This window comes from Anolis carolinensis, chromosome 3 (assembly GCF_035594765.1).
Source record: "Anolis carolinensis isolate JA03-04 chromosome 3, rAnoCar3.1.pri, whole genome shotgun sequence".
Classification (NCBI taxonomy): domain Eukaryota; kingdom Metazoa; phylum Chordata; class Lepidosauria; order Squamata; family Dactyloidae; genus Anolis; species Anolis carolinensis.
Genome location: NC_085843.1, coordinates 170,980,153 through 170,998,739, shown reverse-complemented (window position 1 = coordinate 170,998,739; position 18,587 = coordinate 170,980,153). Strand labels below are relative to the sequence as shown.

Genomic DNA, 18,587 nt, shown 5'->3' with positions numbered 1-18,587 from the left:
GAGTAAAGAGAACCAGTTCACTGTGGAGTGTTTACACAGTAGCCTCACAAATCAGTTCAAAGATGGGACAGTGGTCACAAAGATCCATTGACTGCGGATCGATTTGATCCCATAACTTTTTTTCCTACCTTGTCTGGCAAGATATGCTGATAAGGTCTGCCCAAGGAGACTTATGGATCTGGATGGACTCCTGAGGTCTCTTGGGGATCTTCCTGTCATGGAGGCTGACGATCCTGTTGACGCCTTAGTTGATCGCTATAATAGTGAGATGACCAGGGCTATAGACACGCTTGCCCCTGAAAGTCCCCTCTCGTTGCATAGAGTTATTCTGGCTCCTTGGTATTCTGAGGAGCTGGCGGTAATGAAACACACGAGAAGGACACTAGAGGCCTCTGGAGGAAAATCCATGGTGTCTCCAACAGAGCACAGGCTAGAGCCGCAATTAAGGCCTACTCCGCGGCTTTGCGGGCAGCCAGAAAGGTTTTCTCAACTGCCCACATCGCGTCTGCAACTAATAGATCATCGGAGTTGTTTCGGGTTGTCGGGGAGCTCCTCCACCCTTCTGAGGTGGAGGAGACCTCCAAGAACTCGGCAACTAGGTGCAGCAAGTTCGCGCACCATTTTGCAGACAAAATCGCTTGGATTCTCTCTGACTTGGATACCAGTCTTAATGCAATACCAGATGAGGTAACTGAGGCATGTGTCTGTTGGATTTCATAGGATTCATTCCAGCTTGTTCGACCTGATGATGTGGACCGGATCCTTGGGGCTGTGAGAGTGATCACTTGTGCTCTGAACCCTTGCCCTTCCTGGCTAGTTAAACTGGCCAGTGGTGAGTTGGTTGATTGGTTTGTGACTATCATAAACACCTTGTTGGCTCAAGGGAAATTTCCATCATGCCTTAAGCAGGCTATAGTAAGAACAATATTGAAAAATACTTCCCTTGACACTATGGTTTTAAACAACTACAGACCAATCGCTAACCTCCCTTTTTTGAGCAAGGTGCTAGAGCGGGTGGTTGCTTCTCAGCTCCAGGGATTCCTAGATGACACCGATTTCCTAGACGAATCGCAGTCTGGCTTCAGATTTCGGCACAGTACCGAGACGGCTTGGTTGCCTTGGTGGATGACCTTCACAGGGAACTAGACAGGGGGAGTGTGACCCTGCTGGTTCTCCTGGACATCTCTGGCTTTCGATACCATCGACCATGGTATTCTTCTGGGTCGGCTCTCAGGGATGGCCCTTGGGGGCACAGCTTTGCTGTGGCTCCAATCATTCCTGGAGGGTTGTTCCCAGTTGGTGAAGCTGGGGGACACCTGCTTGGACCCCTGGCCATTGACCTGTGGGGTCCCGCAAGGTTCCATTCTGTCCCCCATGCTTTTTAACATCTACATGAAACCACTCTGTTTAAAAGCCTCCAAAGAAGGAACCTCCACCACACTCTGGGGCAAAGAGTTCCACTGCTGAACATCTCTCTTTCACAGTGAGGAAGTTCTTCCTAATGTTCAGGTGGAATCTCCTTTTCTGTAGTTTGAAGCTTTTGTTCTGCATCCTAGTCTCCAGGGCAGCAGAAAACAAGCTTGCTCCCTCCACTCTATGACTTTCTCTCACATATTTGTACGTGGCCATCATGTCTCCTCTCAGCCTTCTCTTCTGCAGGCTAAACGTGCCCAGCTCTTTAAGCCGCTCCTCATATGGCTTGTTCTCCAGATCCTTGATCATTTTAGTCACCCTTCTCTGGACCCATTCTAGCTTGTCAACATCTCTCTTAAACTGGGGTTCCCAGAACTGAGCACAGTGTGATTCCAGGTGTGGTCTGACCAAGGCAGAATAAATGGGTAGCACAACTCTGGATCTAGACACTATACTCCTATTGATGCAGGCCAAAATCTCATTGGCATTTTTGTAGTCAATGTTTTCAATACATTGTGATATTTTGGGGCTAAATTAGTAAATACAGTAATTACAACATAACATTACTGCGTATTGAACTACTTTTTCTGTCAAATTTGTTGTATAACATGATGTTTTGGTGCTTAATTTGTAAAATCATGATGTAATTTGATGGCTTTTCCTTAATCTCTCCTTATTATCCAACATATTCACTTATCCAACGTTCTGCCGGCCTGTTTATGTTGGATAAGTGAGACTCTACTGTATTTGCCATCCCTCAGAGAGGGTGACAAATGACAACCATCAAAGCGATACACCCCACATGGAAGGCACGCAGCAGCAAGATTACAAAGGTAGGGAAGCTGGGTTGCTGTGAGTCTTTCGGGCTGTATAGCCATGTTCTAGAAGCATTCTCTCCTGACGTTTCGCCCACATCTGTGGCAGGCATCCTCAGAGGTTGTGAGGTCTGTTGGAAACTAGGCAAGGGACGTTTATATCTGGGTAAGGTCCAGGGTGGGAGAAAGAACTCTTGTCTGTTGGAGGCAGGTATGGATGTTGTAATTAATCACCTTGATTAGCATTTGAGAGCCCTGTGGCCTCAAGGCCTGGCTTTTTCCTGTCAGGGCTACGACTGCGGCCATAAAGAAACAGACTACAAGCCCTATCAACTTTTCTCTGCCGCGCTTTCTGCGCATGCGCAGACCATGGCCCGCGGCGCATGCGCGCTGCGGCCCGGCTCGTCGGTTGAGTAAGGCGGGCTGCGATTGGTCGCGGCGGCGACGGCCAGCGAGGCCGAGTGTGTGAGGCGCAGTGACGGAAGGAAGGCAGGCAGGAAAGCAGGCGGAAAGCAGGCAGGGGAGAGCGGGGGGCCAATGGCGGAGAGATGGTCCAGGGCCCTGTTGTAGTAGTAGTCGACACCGTCCCGGCAGCTCCCAGGAAGCGGCGGCGAAGAAGGCGGCGAAGGAGGCCGCGGACTCTGCCGGGAGGCCGCGACGCCGGCGCCTTCACCAGGAGAAGGAGCAGCTCAGGCCCGGGGGCGTCGCCCGAAGACGAGGAAGCAAGCAAGGGAGGAAGGGAGGGAGAAGCAGCCGTTGGGCGGCGGTTGAGGCGCCCCAAGAGTGACGTGCGCGCCAGGCCGGGCCCTGTCTTCCTCAAGACGGCCTTGCTCACTCAGTTCTTCCCTTTTGAAAAAAAGCAAACCTCTCCTATTTTCCTCCTCCCCGTCACAGGGCCTTGCTGAGGTAAGTCCTGGGAGACAGGCGGAGGCGAGGGGGAGAGGCCCAGCCAACTTCCTCAGGCCTTGTCTTGCTTCGGGAGGCAAGAGGCGCCTGTCTTTCTCACTCGTTGGAACCCCCACGGGCTGCTCTTACGCAAACCACACTCTCTCGGCCTCAGAGGCAGGCGCAAGCTCCCCCCCCCCCCAAAACAAATACTGTCTGATAAGGGGATCAGGCCTAGGAAGCCTCTCAGGCCTCTTCTTCACTGCCATATAAAATCCAGATTGTCTGCTTTGAACTGTGGATTATATGGCAGTGTAGACTCATATAATCCACTGTGGGTTATCTGCGTTGATAATCTGGATCGTATGGCAGTGTAGAAGGGCCTACGTGACCATATCAGAAAGCAGGAGCACGAGGCTGGGAGTTTGAAGGGGGTGTCGGTTTTATGGCCCTTTTTTCCGGTTGGATCATTTGGAAGCCTTTCTGCATCCATCTTGGTGACTTAGGGCCTTTCCACACAGCCCTATATCCCAGAATATCAAGGCAGAAAGTCCCATATTATCTGAGTATGGACTCAGTTCAAAGCAGATATTTTAGGATTTTCATCCTTGATACTTTGGGATATAGGGCTGTGTGGATTTTAGCCACACATCTGGCTAAAATCCACATTGAACTGGATGTGTTTTATTATGGCATTGAGTATTTGCCACTTTTGATGGAAATTGCCCTGAGTCCCCTCGGGGAGATAGGGCAGGTTGCAAATAAAGTCTTAATATTATTATATGGCAGTGTGGACTCAGGTCCTTTCCAAACAGCCATATAACTCAGAGTATCAAGGCAGAAAATGCCACAATATCTGCTTTGAACTGGGATATCTGAATCCACGTAGCCATATATTCCAGTTCAAGGCAGAAAATGTGGGATTTTATTCAGCTGTGTGGAAAGGCCCTCGAATAATCCAATTCAAGGCAGATATTGTGGATTATATGACTGTGAAAGGGCCCTTAAAGGGATGTGCGGAGAATTGGGGAGATGGCTGTGCACTTTTCTTGGGGTAAACCTGACAGGAAGGGAGGTGTTGAGGTCATTCCTTGCCCTCCTAGGGCCCTTCTGCATAGCCATATAACCCAGAATATTGAGGCAGAAAATCTCATAATATCTGCTTTGAACTGGCTTATCTGAGACGAAATTGCCACATGCACAGTTCCACAGTTCAATTTGGATTTTATACAGCTGTGTGGTAGGGGCCCTAGAGAACTTCCCCTTTTTCTCCCCTCCTCTCTTTCCTTTTCTGCGGGGCTGCTAGGGAAAGAGTTGATTCCAGGTTGGAGCTCGGCAGGATCAGGTGGATTGTAATCTAGGGCAAGAGGCGTTGACTTGTAAGAGCCCAGGCCTCTTTCCCCTCTTAATGTGATGTTTCTTCTGGAGTCGCCCATTTCAAATCTAATGCAGGCTTTTTGTTTTGTTTTCGTTCTTAGAAGTCTAATAAAGGAAAGTGCTCTATCTTCTCGCTGTTCAGGGAGACCCCCACTGTGTTTATTCCTTAGTCCTAGCTAGTTCCGGAGGCTGGAAAGTGCCCAGATAGCATAGTTTTTTTTTTTTTTTAAACAACCTGAATCGCATGTGTCAAACTCAAGGCCTGTGGGCCGAATCCAGCCTGCCATGTCATTTTCTCTGGTCCTCCAGATGCTGGACAACAAATCCTGTCGTCCTCATCATCAGAAACATTATGCCTAGAGCTGATGAGAGTTGTGATCCAGTAACATCTGGAAGGCTGCAGTTCTGTTTAGTAACAGACAAGCTGGAAGGTGTCCAGAGGAGGGTAATTAAAATGATCAAAGGTCTGGATACCATGTCCTACAAGGAGTGTCTTAAAGAACTGGGCATGTTTAGCCTGAAGAAGGGACGGTTGATAGCCATGTATAAATATGTGAAAAGATGCCACCAGGAAGAGGGAGCAGGCTTGTTTTCTGCTTTCCTGGAAACAAGTACTTGGAGCAGTGGGTTCAAATTAGAGAAAAAGATATTCCATCTGAACATTAGGAATAACTTCCTGACTGTAAGAGCTATTCAATAGTGGAACTCTCTGCCTCGGAGTGTGGTGGAAGCTCCTTCCCTGGAAGCTTTTAAACAGAAACTGGATGACAATCTGTAAGGGGTAATTTGATTGTGCTTTTCCTGCATGGCAGGGGGTTGGAGTAGATAGCCCACATGCTCTCTTCCAACTCTATTATTCAATGATTAGATAGAAGGGTGTGGATATGTTTGACTTTAAAATGTCATTTAATGTTTCCCCAACCTCCAAGCCTCACATGCTGTTCGGCTGCAATTCCCACTGTCCCCAGTTTTCATGGCAGGTAATCAAAAGTGATGTGAATTATCCTTCAATGACATCTGAGAACCCAAACTAGGTAAGAACTAAAGAGCACTGACCAATATGTAAAAAAAGTTCATGTTGTCTATAGAGTTTCTTTACCACTTAACCATTTTTAAATGGTAAAAAGATGTTAAAGACAACCTGTATATAGATGACCCTCTGTGTGCATGGATTTTCCATCCATGGATTCAACAGCCCTTTGTAGGCAACTGTAAGGCTGATCTGGCCCTCAATGAAAATGTGTTTGACACCCTTGTTCTAGATTATTGGCTTCATATTCTTCCCTTTTTCTGCCATTATAAAGCATCAATGTTTTAGGTATTCCTACAGGCCACTAGGTAGGAGCAGTGCTGGGAAATAAATTATTAACATAGCCAAGGCATGCTCGCTTTAAAATGACTGATCAGGTTGAATCAACTCTCATTACAGGATTTAGAGAAAGCATCTAAATATAATATCAGTAATTCAAGCATAGTGTATTCAGCTTTAATGGTCTTTCACCACCCGGTTTCACTTGATAACACTGGCCAATTTTGGTGCCTCAAATGTTAGACCTTCAACTCAGTAATGTTTGACCTGTGGATTCCCTATAAACTCTAGTTTTTGAGATACAGAACATGTACCATATAACAGTTGCTATTTGCTAACCTATAGAAAACCATAATAATCGTATCTAAGAAACTTGAGCTGATTAGGTCTATCCAATGCAATTCTCTGAATCAGCTCTCAAAATAATATCAGGAAAAGGCCTAAAAACCAAGGGGGAAAAACAGTTTGACACCATTTTAACTGCTATGGCTTACTGCAGTACAATCCTGGAAGTTGTGGTTTGGTGAAGTATCAGCACTTTCACAAAGAAGGCTACACACCTTTTAAAATTGCAACTGCCATGATTCTATATTATTGGACCATGACAATTAAAAGTTGGGTCAAACTGAATTCTAGAATGTAGATGAATCCTCTGTGGCCAGCAGCATGGAAGAGCTAGATTGAAAAGAAGACAGTAAATCCAAAACATTTACACGATAAGTGCAACTGAAAAGTTACAGCAAGATCAATGTGAGATATGTTCCAAGATCTTCATGGATGCATTAAACTATGGGGAATAGTGAGCCATCCCTATGTTTTGACTGTACAGGCAGTCCCCAAGTTACACTCTCTCTCTCACACACACACACTCTTTGGATAGCATAGTAAACAGCCCTGTGGAGTTTGTTTTGCTGTCTGTGCCCCTGTTCAGAAGACTTCACCTCATTTTCTGTCCCTGTGATAATTGAATTTTGAAAAATTTGGCTTGCTGTGGGAAACAGATTTGTGAGAGCTTCAGTGGAGGCACCTTTTCCCCATGATCACTCTTTCAGGAGTGAATTTCCCTTCCAGCAGGTAGATTTCTCTCATTTCCTGTTGTCTCACACCCGTTCTTAACTATGAGTTGTCTGTAAGTCGGCCGTTTGTAATTTGGTGACCTCCTGTATATGTTATCAAAGCAAGCCAAAACATAACTGGCAGAAGGCCCACAAACATTTCTGGAGGAATTTTGAATAGAAATGTGTTCATAATAGTCTATTAAAAGACTGATCTTTTTCTCCTCTTTTGTTAAATACTGCAGCTAACCTGCAAGTATATAAAGAATGTTTATATTATTAAGTTTTTTTTGCTTTTCTATCAAATATTAATTGCAAAATTGTAGGGTTTTTTTTTGAAAAAACAAACTTTAAAAATACCCAAGCCAAAAAACCTTGTACTTGTACTGTAAATTCAAATTAGAGGAGGACATGTATTGAGAGGTTCTATCCTATACTGAGGAGCTCCATGATAATAAAATATTCTTAGCTAGGTACACTACAAAGAAAAGTAGGATTTTTAGTTTGTAAGGAATGCTTTTTACAATTTCCACTTAGTGAAATTTCTGGCTTCCTCTTCATGATCCACTAGTATTCAGTTATGACTTTTGCATGCTGTAACACAATGCTTTGAAGTGTTTGTGGCTGTCATGTCAAATCACTGATATATATTTTGTATAGATCACCAGGAAAAACATTCTTGATTAGCGTTTTCCTCATAAATAACAAGATGGGACATAAATGTAAACAAAAATGTTTTTCAGACTCTTCACTTGAGTTGATAGAGAAAAATTAATGCTAGAAACAATATGAAACATCTTTAATATTTTACCTATAAATTATGTACATATACTTTTTGGATACATATATGTTGGTAAATTCCATTGTTCAGATTTTTTTTGAAGTCAGGTGAAAATATAGTGGACATATGCTTTTAATTGTGTCTTGCTATGCATAAAAACAACTTTGGCACATGGCAACATCTAGGTCCCTTCTATGTATCCTTTTATCTCAGCGAGCAATAAGCAGTTTTATTACTAAATCAGATATTCATTCAAAATACTTTTAAAAACTGTTACATGGTTGTATCACATATTTTGAACCCTATAGAGGTAACTTAGGTTTCATATGCTGGTTAATTCCCTGTAATAGTATGGTCTGTTCATGTTTATTGCTAATGGCTTTGACTAAAAAAACCCCTTTCTTGGTATTATTCAATATTGTCAGTGTTGCTTTTCCAAGTAAACCTACTTTTATCTGGAACTGGTAATCATAACTTGTAAGGCTATTTTTTTCTATTTCAGTTTCTGATAAGCCAAGTATTTAAATAGCAGCATATATGGAAGCTATACTTTCTTTTTACCAGGGAATTTGAAGGGATTGCTTCAGTTCTAATGGGGTCAACCTGAATCTTGTAAAGATTATTTGCGAGCTTTAAGCATTTATTTCCTCTCAGTGTATGTGTGTTGGGATAGTTCTTGTCATCTTAGAGTGCATCTACATTTTAGAATTAATGCATTTTGGAATTTTAAAACTACCGTGGCTCAGTGCGATGGAATCTGGAGAATTGTAACTTTATAAGAACTTTAACCATCTCTGCCAAAAAGTGCTGATGCTTTATCAAACTATAAATCCCAGGATTCTATAGCATTGGACCATATTAGTTAAATTGGTCTCAAACTGCATTAATTCTATAGTGTAACTGCACCCTCAGTTGTGGACAGTTTGAATTGGTTTCTCTCTCTTTTGATACCAGGGCAGTGTGGTTGATGATTTGGATCCCTTGTTCCTAAGTAGCCTGTGGTCATGGTGCTGCCACAGAACAGCATTAGTATCATTCACTCTTCAGGGAGAATAGGCTGTGATGCAGTGAAACTTGCAGTTGTTTAAAAAACTACTATGCTTGGGCTCAATTTTTAACTTGTAAGATATCAAACAACTATTTTTGATATTGTTTCTTCATATGTTCTGCAGTCAAGTCACGAGCAACTAATCATTGTTGGAAAGATATTTCTGCATGCTATGCTATTTTGATCTTTTCTTGCATATATTCTAAAATGTTTTTTTTCTTTCAACAGAGAATATGAAACAGGAGTCAAAATGACATCCAGGTTTGGGAAGACATATAGCAGGAAAGGGGGCAATGGCAGTTCAAAGTTTGATGAAGTTTTTTCCAACAAACGGACCACTCTTAGTACAAAATGGGGAGAAACTACCTTTATGGCCAAGCTAGGACAGAAGAGGCCCAACATCAAGCCGGACATTTCTGAAGTTCCTAAAAAACCCAAAGTAGAAGAGGAAGTAATAGAAGATCCATTTGGATTTGACAGCGATGAAGAATCTCTGCCAGTATCTTCAAAGAATGTGTCACAAGCTAAAGGATCCTCTCAGTTGGAGTCTGTTGAAGCATCTCACTCTGGAGACTTCACTTCTGCACTTGAATCTAATAGCAAAATTACTCAGCCAATCAATGAAGATGTGTTGTCTATCAAATGTGTGTCTTTGGGTAATATAGTACACAGCTTCAAAGAGAAGAACTCAAACAGAAAAATGGATGATGGTGAAATCAAAAGTAGCAGTGCTTTTCCTGTCATTGCAGGTATGGTTGGATAATATAGCTTCATATTAGCGTTAATAGCTTCACCAGGTTCAGTTACTTGCTTCTGACCCACTGCTCAAGTTTTTCCATGGTCTGGTTGTTTGGGGGAGGAAGGAATCTTTGGGAAATGTCTTCTGTTTGTGTGTTTGGCCAAATTTCTTTTCACTGTCTGATTCTAATGCCTATCTTAATACCGAAAAGTAGTATTTTTTTAAATGAAACAGGTTTTTTTTAGGTAAAGTAGAATTGAGTATTTCTGCAGTTGGGACATTAGAAAAAGGTGGATTCATTGTTTATAGAATGCCTGAAAACAACTAGGTGCTTTATAGATAAATCCTATATGGTGAGTAAAAGATCCAACATAACCTTTCTCAGACTTGAATCACATATTCAAAGAAAAGGTGGGATACAAATGAAATAGGAAGATACGTATCATATATTTCAGGTTAGCATTCCAGTTCAAGGTTTCCTACAGACTTCACAACTCTTGACTAGACCACTAAATTCATGTGACAGCTGACTTTATGTATAGAATTGAAAGGGGTTATGGAACACAGATACAACTATAAGATTATAAGACATGTTGTCACACTCATTTAATCCTAGTTTACTAAAGTTGCTTCTGAAAGTATCAGAACCTGTTAAACCGAACCATCTGTTAAAAATGCTCATTGTCCCTAAATGTTTGTATATGTACTTCGAAGAACTGATACTGTTTTGGCCAATTTAGAGACTCAGTGCCGAAATATTCAGTGCTGATTTTTGGAGTAGCATCTCTTTCACTGGCCATCTTATCTTAATGGATATTGACAAAGTGCATTTCTTTCTGTATTCTAAATACCATATTTTATAGTGCAGTCAGCCCTCCACATTCATTGGGGTTAGGGGCACAGTGCCCCCCTAAGTGTGGAAAACAATGGATAAAAAGCATGCTTCTGTCATGACTATGATGAGTTTCCACTGGATGTTGACCATAGAATTGCCCTGGATGACTTTTAAATGCCTAGATAAGGATTGTCTGGGGGGGGGGGGTCTCTTGGCCTTCCAGCACAATTCTGTGGTCAATTTCCAGTGTAATTTTGTTATAGAGTTGTGCTGAAAGACCTAGAGATTCCTAGAGTGCATATTAATTGAATCTGTTAATAGTCAAATCCACAAAAATGAAATCTGTAAATGTGGAGGGCTGACCGTATATCACTCAAAACATATTAGTGAGGCTGCTTTATAGGTGATTAGATCTCTGCTTTCAATGTGATTTCAGGAGTTTGTTTCTTGCAATAGTTTGAAATTTGAAGCCACTCAAATGTGTTATTACTAATTGTGTAATACAGGTATTATAGCTCTAATTATCTGGACATCAACTGCATGGAAAATGTGACTTTAACAGATTAATCTAGTTAATTTAGTTTGTTTGAAATTATAAAATTATCATCAAAGTATCAGAGATTCCTTTAAGGCACTGAAGAAAAGGTAAGGCAACACAAAGTTTTATAAATAGGATAATGCCCATTGTAATGAAAAACCATAATTAATTTGAGATCTAACATTTGGAATAAATTTGTGTCTCCATTCTCATTTTGGAGATGGGTGGGAATAAATTTTGTTTGCCAAATGAAGCATTCAATACTTATTTGTGTACACTGAACTATCAAAAAGTAAAGGTGTCACTGTCTCACCCACCCATATGGACAATTTTGGATTTTGGAGTATTTCAGATTTTGAAATTCAAGAAAAAGGGTGCTCAACCTGTATATGGAATTCTCTGAACAATTTCTTCCTATATGGTTATCTGGTTCTGTCTCCTCACCCCATTAAGAAAACTCGGCCTTTCTTGGCTTCTTGGGGTTTCTCCCACTGTCTTTACTTTTTAAAAAACTGTTGCAGACCTTTGGGTTATTCTAAGCTAGGGGTCCTCAAACCATTTAAACAGGGCTGGTTCACAGTTCTCAGACTGTTGGGGTGGCGAACTATAGTTTGAAAAAACATGATTGAATCTATGTACTCTGTACATATCTTATTTGCAGTGCAGAAAAACATGAAAGAACAATATAACATTTCAAGTGAAGAAGAATTTTAACCAACATAAATTTACCAGTATTTCAATGGGAAGTATGGGCCTGCTTTTGGCTGATGAGATAGTCGAGTTAATTGGGATTGTTGTTGTGAGCATTCAAATTGTTTCAGACTTGGGGCAAATCAAAGTCTAAAGTTTAGGGCAGGGGCCGGGTAAATTACCTTGGAGGGCCACATCTGCCCTGCAGGCCTTATTTTGAGGACTCCTGCTCTAAGCCTTCTGGTACTTCCCTCATACGTGGATAGTGCTATTTTAGCAACACAAAGGCACATGCTTTGAGAATGAATTTATTAGTAGTAAATCTGATATAAGACTTCTTATTTGGAATGTTTGGAAAATATTTCAGAAATGGTATGATGTTAGTGTTATCTTGACCACACAGTAGTCAGTCCTTTGCTCTTGATTACTGTATATTTGCAAATATGACTTTATTTCATTCACAACGTAGAATATGTAATGTTTGTATAAAGCATTTTACGTTCATTACACTATGTAACAGAATTTGAAAAATTTATGTTCCTAGTTTGAATGTGATATTTCTGTTTAAATTGCGTGATACTTACTTTGAAAGTAGTTGTTATACTCCAGAATCTTTGTTTTTCTGGTTGTCCTAAACTATGTTGTATTGGTTGAGGCTCAGTGAGATATTTATTGAAAATCTAGAGCAAATGTGCTGCAGGATGTCCCACAAAGATAAAGGTTTGCAGTTTAATAAAAAAATTTCCGTGTTTTTATGATCTAATTAGGAAAGGACATTTAGAACCCAGGAACAAAAATTGTGTTACATAGTGTTATTGTAGCAGCCTTTATAAGAATATTAAATGTTTGTACACTCAATGTACAAGTTAAAACTTTGTAAATTTTTGGAAAGGTTTAAGTCAACTTTCCAAAATATAATCTATTCCTAGAGTAGTTTAAAAACACTTCCTACTTAATTATGATTAATGTAATAATAATAATAATAATCATCATCATCATCTTTATTTTTATCCCGCCTTATCTCCCCGAGGGGACTGTAATGTAAGGTAAATCATTATTTTTATCCATAAACATATTGAGTAGTACAATATGGTTTGACTTACCACTACTTTCCTTCTTATGATAACACCTGTATAGAGCTTTAGAAGTTTGAAGAACCATTCTGCATATTAGAAGAAGCAGTGCATTCAGAAATACAATTGAAGCAGATGTCTCCTATAACATGCAAACTCATATATCCTGTTTTTTAAAAGCTCTAGGGGCCACCTGAAATCTCTATATTTTAACAGTGAATGAATTCTAGGATTCCCCATAGCCCATGTTCATGCAGAAGGAGGGGAAATATAGGCTTTGCTTGCATATGATTCTGTGGTTTTGCTTAGTGGTGTAATATGCAACTTGTAGATGTTATACTGATCTTGTGACTTGTAATAGATTTAGTTCCAGTAGGAGAAAACTACAGATGTAGATAATAGGCGGTAGTAATATTCATTAGCAAAATCCACCAGTTTGTGAATGGAAGAAAAAAATAGATCATATTTACCAGAAATTCCTGGTGTATTCAGATGAAATCCCACAGAGCAATACTCATTTCAATTCTTGAAATGCCTCATGACATAACAAGTGCACTGGGCATGTGTCTTCATTGATAATAAAATTAATTTGTACATGTATGTTTATATAATTAAGTGGTATTTCTAGAGCTGGTGTTTTGTAGTTGTAATTTAGAAAATTGTTACTTTAATTCTTAAATGGATGGATATCTGTGGACCTTGACTTACTTTAGATATTAATACCCTCAGCAATTTTATACAACCAGGCTAACTTTTGGAGTTCATAGGTCTGTGCTACTTTCTTTCTAACCAGTAGTGATGAACTATAATTATAAAGAAGGGCATTTGGCTTGCCCATTAAGAGTTGCATCTGCATGTCACACTAAATTACAGCTCAGGTTCTATTTACACATTGTACCAAATCAGTATCTAGCTTTGCAGTGGGATTTTTTTTCCCTGTCAGGAGCAACCTGAGTTGCTCCTGGTGTGAGAGAATTGGCCATCTGCAAGGACTTTGCCCAGGGGACCCCTGGATATTTGATGTTTTTACCATCCTTGTGGGAGGCTTCTCTCATGTCCCCGCATGGAGCTGGAGCTGATAGAGGGAGCTCATCCGCGCTCTCCCCGGGTGGGATTCGAATGTGGCAGGCTTCAGGTCAGCAACCCAACCTTCAAGTCACAAGGCTTTAACCCTCTCCGCCACCAGGGACTACTTGCAATGAGAATCATGACATTTCTAATCCAATTGAATTGCAGTTCGACACAGCTCTAACCAACTTTGCCGGATGCTGGGACTTAGAGTTCCAGCTACATCTAGCAGTCTGCATAATTTCAGTCTCTTGTTTAATGGGACATGATTGAGCTACAGCCAGCCTAAGTATATATTTTTCTTTCTCCTAAGAAGTGAGGAGTAATTCAGGAGTAATTCAGAAACTTTTACCTGTCGTGTGTTGTCCCCATTGACAAAACAGTAAATGTCAATTAGGACAGCTTTAAACTGTAGATCCAGCCAATTCAGTAGGTTGTAGTTAATTGAAAGCATAAATTCCTGAACTGAATGCAAGAAGAGTGGCTGTGAGTTTTGCTGTGGTTCATTTATGTTGTGCTATACTGTGACTTAGACCATACAGGCAGTCCCTGAGTTACAAACATCCCGACTTACAAACAACTCCTAGTTAAGAACAGGGTTGAGACAACAGGAAGTGAGAGAAATCTAATTCACTCCTGGAAGAGTTATCTGGGGGAAAAGGTGTCTCCACTGAAGTTTTATCACCAATCTTTGTTTCCACAATAAGCTACATTTTTAAAAATCCAATTATCACGGGAACAGAAAGTGAGGTGAAATCTTCTAAATAGGGGCAGACAGCAAAACAAACATCACAGGGGTGCTAACCCCTATGCTATCCAAAGCCTACAAATTTACCTGTTCCAACTTATAAACAAATTCAACTTTAGAGCACCCATCTTGTTTGAAACTTGGGGACTGCCTGTATGTAAAATGGCTCTGTGTGAATACTTTTAATGTAAGTTAGTTATGAATAGACTGTAGCCATTTTATTGTGTGTCTTCAGATTATCTCCAACCAATGGCCATCCTGAGGGTTTTCTCAGGGTTTTCTTCGCAAGATTTGTCAGAAGAAGTTTGCATTTATTTCCCTTTTTGAGGCTGAAAGAGTGTGACTTGCCACAGAGTAGTTTTCATGGCCAAGCATTGATTCGAACCCTGGTCTCCAGTAGCAACACTGTTCAGTGCTTATCATTTTCAGATTAAATAGCAACATTGCTTGTAGGTGTTCTTTTTCAAAGGTGTCTCACATTAATATTTCTGGCAATAGAAAAAAATGGAGCTCTGCTGAATATCTAGGCCCAGTTTTTAAGAAATGCTAGGTGTGTTTTATTATGCCTTGTGGCTTAGATGTGTGCAGTACTGATTGGTAGTTGGGAAGAGTTTATGTAATGTTTATCTCCTGACAAAACCTTGATCTCTACTGACTAAATATTAAAATAATATATGAAATATGAAAAAATACGACCATGTTTGAAGCTTTGTAGCTTTCAAAAGTGAGAAAAGATCAGGACTAATGTAGATATAAAATTAAGTGGGTTATAAAAAATGGATAAGGACAATGGTGTCTATATATTTCAGTAATAGGGATAACACACACCTGTATGCTTGTTGTTGAGGGACAGAAAATGCTGTTAGCTTTTGTTTCACTTGCGAGCTTCCTATAACCAATGACTGATTGCTACATAACATACTTTATTTGAACCAGTATACTCTTACAGTACATTCTAATGCCATGTATCACTTTCAAATACCATGATAAACAAAAGATGAAGGGTGGTCAAATTAGACTTCTCTCTGTATGTAGCATTCTCTTTCTGCAGCCTCAGATTTAATTCATGGCTATACTACCCATTTCCTCTTGAGTGCAGATGCATCGCATTCTGTTCTGTCATGAATTGTGTGTATTTTTTTTTACAGCCAGAGATTGTTTAAAGTATACTTTTAAAAATGTAGAATGAGAGGCTGGCCTGAGATGTTTTACTGCCTGAAGTGAAGCCATTGATTATTCAAATCTTTCTTCAATACTGGTAATGCAGTAGTGTCCTCTACTGATTACTTAAGATGTGAAAAAAAGGGAAAAAAAGTTAAAAAAAACTTTTTTGAAAAAAAATTGAATAAAGTTTCTTCTAAGTTTTTTTGGGGGGGTAATGATGTGCAGATTGACTATCCCTTATTCAAAATGCTCCAGAATTTCAGGATAATTTATGTCTCAGTTGAGGACAACAGTTTAACTTCTCCTGTTTCCCCAAAAATAAGACAGTGTCTTATACTAATTTTTGCTCCCAAAGACGCGCTAGGCCTTACTTTTAGGGGATGTGTTACTTTTAGGGGATTTTTTCATGAAGAAGAATTCACATTAATTATTGAACCAAAACAAACAAACAAACAAACAAAACCATTGCACTTAAGGAACCAGAAATTGCTTTTAGCTGGCATCTACCAATCCTCAAAGGCATTGGTTAACAGAGAGTGTTGTATTTTAAAAATATTTTTGTTTTGAATCTAAATTGTTTTTAATACTAATGATGTTTTATACTGTTTTAATATTTGTATATTTTAAATTGTGTTGTAATGCTTTTAATGTTAACGACTTTGTGTCTCCTTATGGAGAGAAAAAGCAGGATATAAATAAACACAACAACAATAATAATAATAATAATAATAATAATAATAATAATAATAATAATAATATAGGGCCCTTCCACACAACCATATAACCCAGAATATCAAGGCAGATAATCCACATTATCTACTTTGAATTGGAATATATGACAGTGTGGACTCAGATCACCCAGTTCAAAGCAGATACAGTAGAGTCTCACTTATCCAAGCTTCGCTTATCCAAGCTTCTGGATTATCCAAGTCATTTTTTTAGTCAATGTTTTCAATATATCGTGATATTTTGGTGCTAAATCCGTAAATACAGTAATTACAACATAACATTACTGCGTATTGAACTTCTTTTTCTGTCAGATTTGTTGTATAACATTATGTTTTGGTGCTTAATTTGTAAAATCATAACCTAATTTGATGTTTAATAGGCTTTTCCTTAATCCCTCCTTATTATCTAAGATATTCTCTTATTTAGCTTGGATAAGTGAGACTCTACTGTATTGTGGATTATCTGCCTTGATATTCTGGGCTGTGTGGAAGGGCCCTGAATTCACAATGCCATATATTCCAAGGCAAAGCAGATAATGTGGGATTTTATTCAGCTGTGTGGAAGAAGGGGCCCAAGACTCTTGGGGTTTGTATCCAAGTCTTGGGAAGGAGAAGGCAAACAGAGGCGGGGCTGGGGTGGTTTGGGGGTGAAAACTTTATCCGCGTCTTCCACAGTCCCCTCTCCGCCAGGCCCATTAGGAACATTTCAGCGGCATGGCAGCGGCGATGAGTGTCCCAAGGGCTGCTTGGCGGGTAAGCCAGCCTGGGAAATGGAGTGAAAGGGAAAACAAGGGGAAGGGGTGATGCTTCTGGAAGGGATGCTGAGGATGCTGTAAATAGTTCCGGGCAGAAATGTGAGCCTTTCCCACCTTTACAGTCACTCCCAGATCCTGCACTCCTTTCCTACATCCCAACATTGCTAGGTCCTACTTTCGGGGAAGGCTTTATATTTAGCAATTCAGCTAAACCTCTACTAGTTCTTATTTTCTGGGGATGTCTTCTTTTCGGGGAAATATGGTAAAAGGGGTGATGTGTACTATATGGCACATACAGCTCTATCCATGTACTCAAAATGGGATAGCTAGGGGAATGTGTTCATGTTCTTCAGCTTTTGACACCTGAGATGTTTGCCTGACACTTGAATGTTACCTTGAATATGAGAGAGCTCTGTAAGCGCTTGTCGTATCAATCATTTTCAGTCTTTATTTCTAGTCTCTAGCTTGAATTGCTCAAAACCCTTGTGAGGGGCTTTACAGTTTCCTATATGGCCTGAATCTAGATAATATTTCTGTATTCTTACATTGTCTTTCCAATCATTGTTGGTGTATATATGTAACAAAAGCATACATGTTTACTTTTCTAACAATTTCCCTAAGAGCGATAGTAATTCTGCTGATTAAAACCATTATGTCAAAGGAACCGAGAGAAGTATAGTCCACACCCAGAACTCCACTACATATCTTTAGACTGTAGGCTGGAAAGCTAGAAAACTCTTGAACAGATCTTTGGGCAGCACGGAAGGCAACAGATAGAATAGAGAACAAAATCCTGTTGTGTAGAAGTGTGCTCTTTTTGCAAGTTGGAAGTTGTATAAATGAAATGTATAATACTACATATCAATGCTACTTTTGTTGATTTTTCCATGAAATACCCAGCAAGCATTCTTGTCAAAACCTGTTATGGCATGGATGCAGTTAAGAAGAACAGCTGTTGGGAGGATTCTAAATGGAAGGTTATGCAAAGTTTACATGAAGATTACAGCAGCAGCTAGGCATAGCAAAGGTTTCTAAAGGGGCAGGATTGATCAAAGTGGCTGGAATTGGTCAAAGGGCACCATAGTAGTAGCAAGCTGCTTGCAACAATTGTTAATTGATATATTCAAAGCGTTCTATCTGCTGAATTGTTGAGCATTACTGTGACACTTCTTTTTATATTGCTAGTAATGTAAAGAGATAAATTGGATTATGATGATATAGAAGTGAAGCTTCCGTTCACCTTGATGCAAACTATCTAAAAGCATTGTAAACCAGGGGAGCAAGAATTCTGCACCCCAGATTTAAATCAGACTGCTTGGATTCCCCAGAGCCTACTATGAATCATGCCTTGGCCTTGCCTATTCCTCAAAATTCTCCCGACCCCTTATTTCATAGAGATTCCTTTACTTACCACCAGCTTCCCTCTACTGGGAAGATGAAAGATTTATGAGAAAATTTTGCTTTTCTATCTGATCACAAATTAGGGGGGAAATTGTGACCCCTCTCTATTACCACTTGTCTTTGCACTTGAAAAAGCGAGAGGGAAGTAGAAATACTTCCTATTAT

General features: G+C 40.1%; 1 protein-coding gene across 1 annotated transcript in view; it reads left to right on the top strand.

Annotated features, from left to right (window-relative positions):
• Positions 1-2,994: 2,994 nt before the first annotated feature.
• Positions 2,995-18,587, top strand: part of wapl (WAPL cohesin release factor) — a 59,991-nt gene continuing 44,398 nt past the window's right edge. The window contains exons 1-2 of the mRNA XM_008119108.3: positions 2,995-3,134; positions 8,912-9,432. Coding sequence (XP_008117315.2) covers positions 8,934-9,432 — 499 coding nt within the window. The 5' untranslated portion in view covers positions 2,995-3,134; positions 8,912-8,933. The remainder of the gene's footprint in view (positions 3,135-8,911; positions 9,433-18,587) is intronic.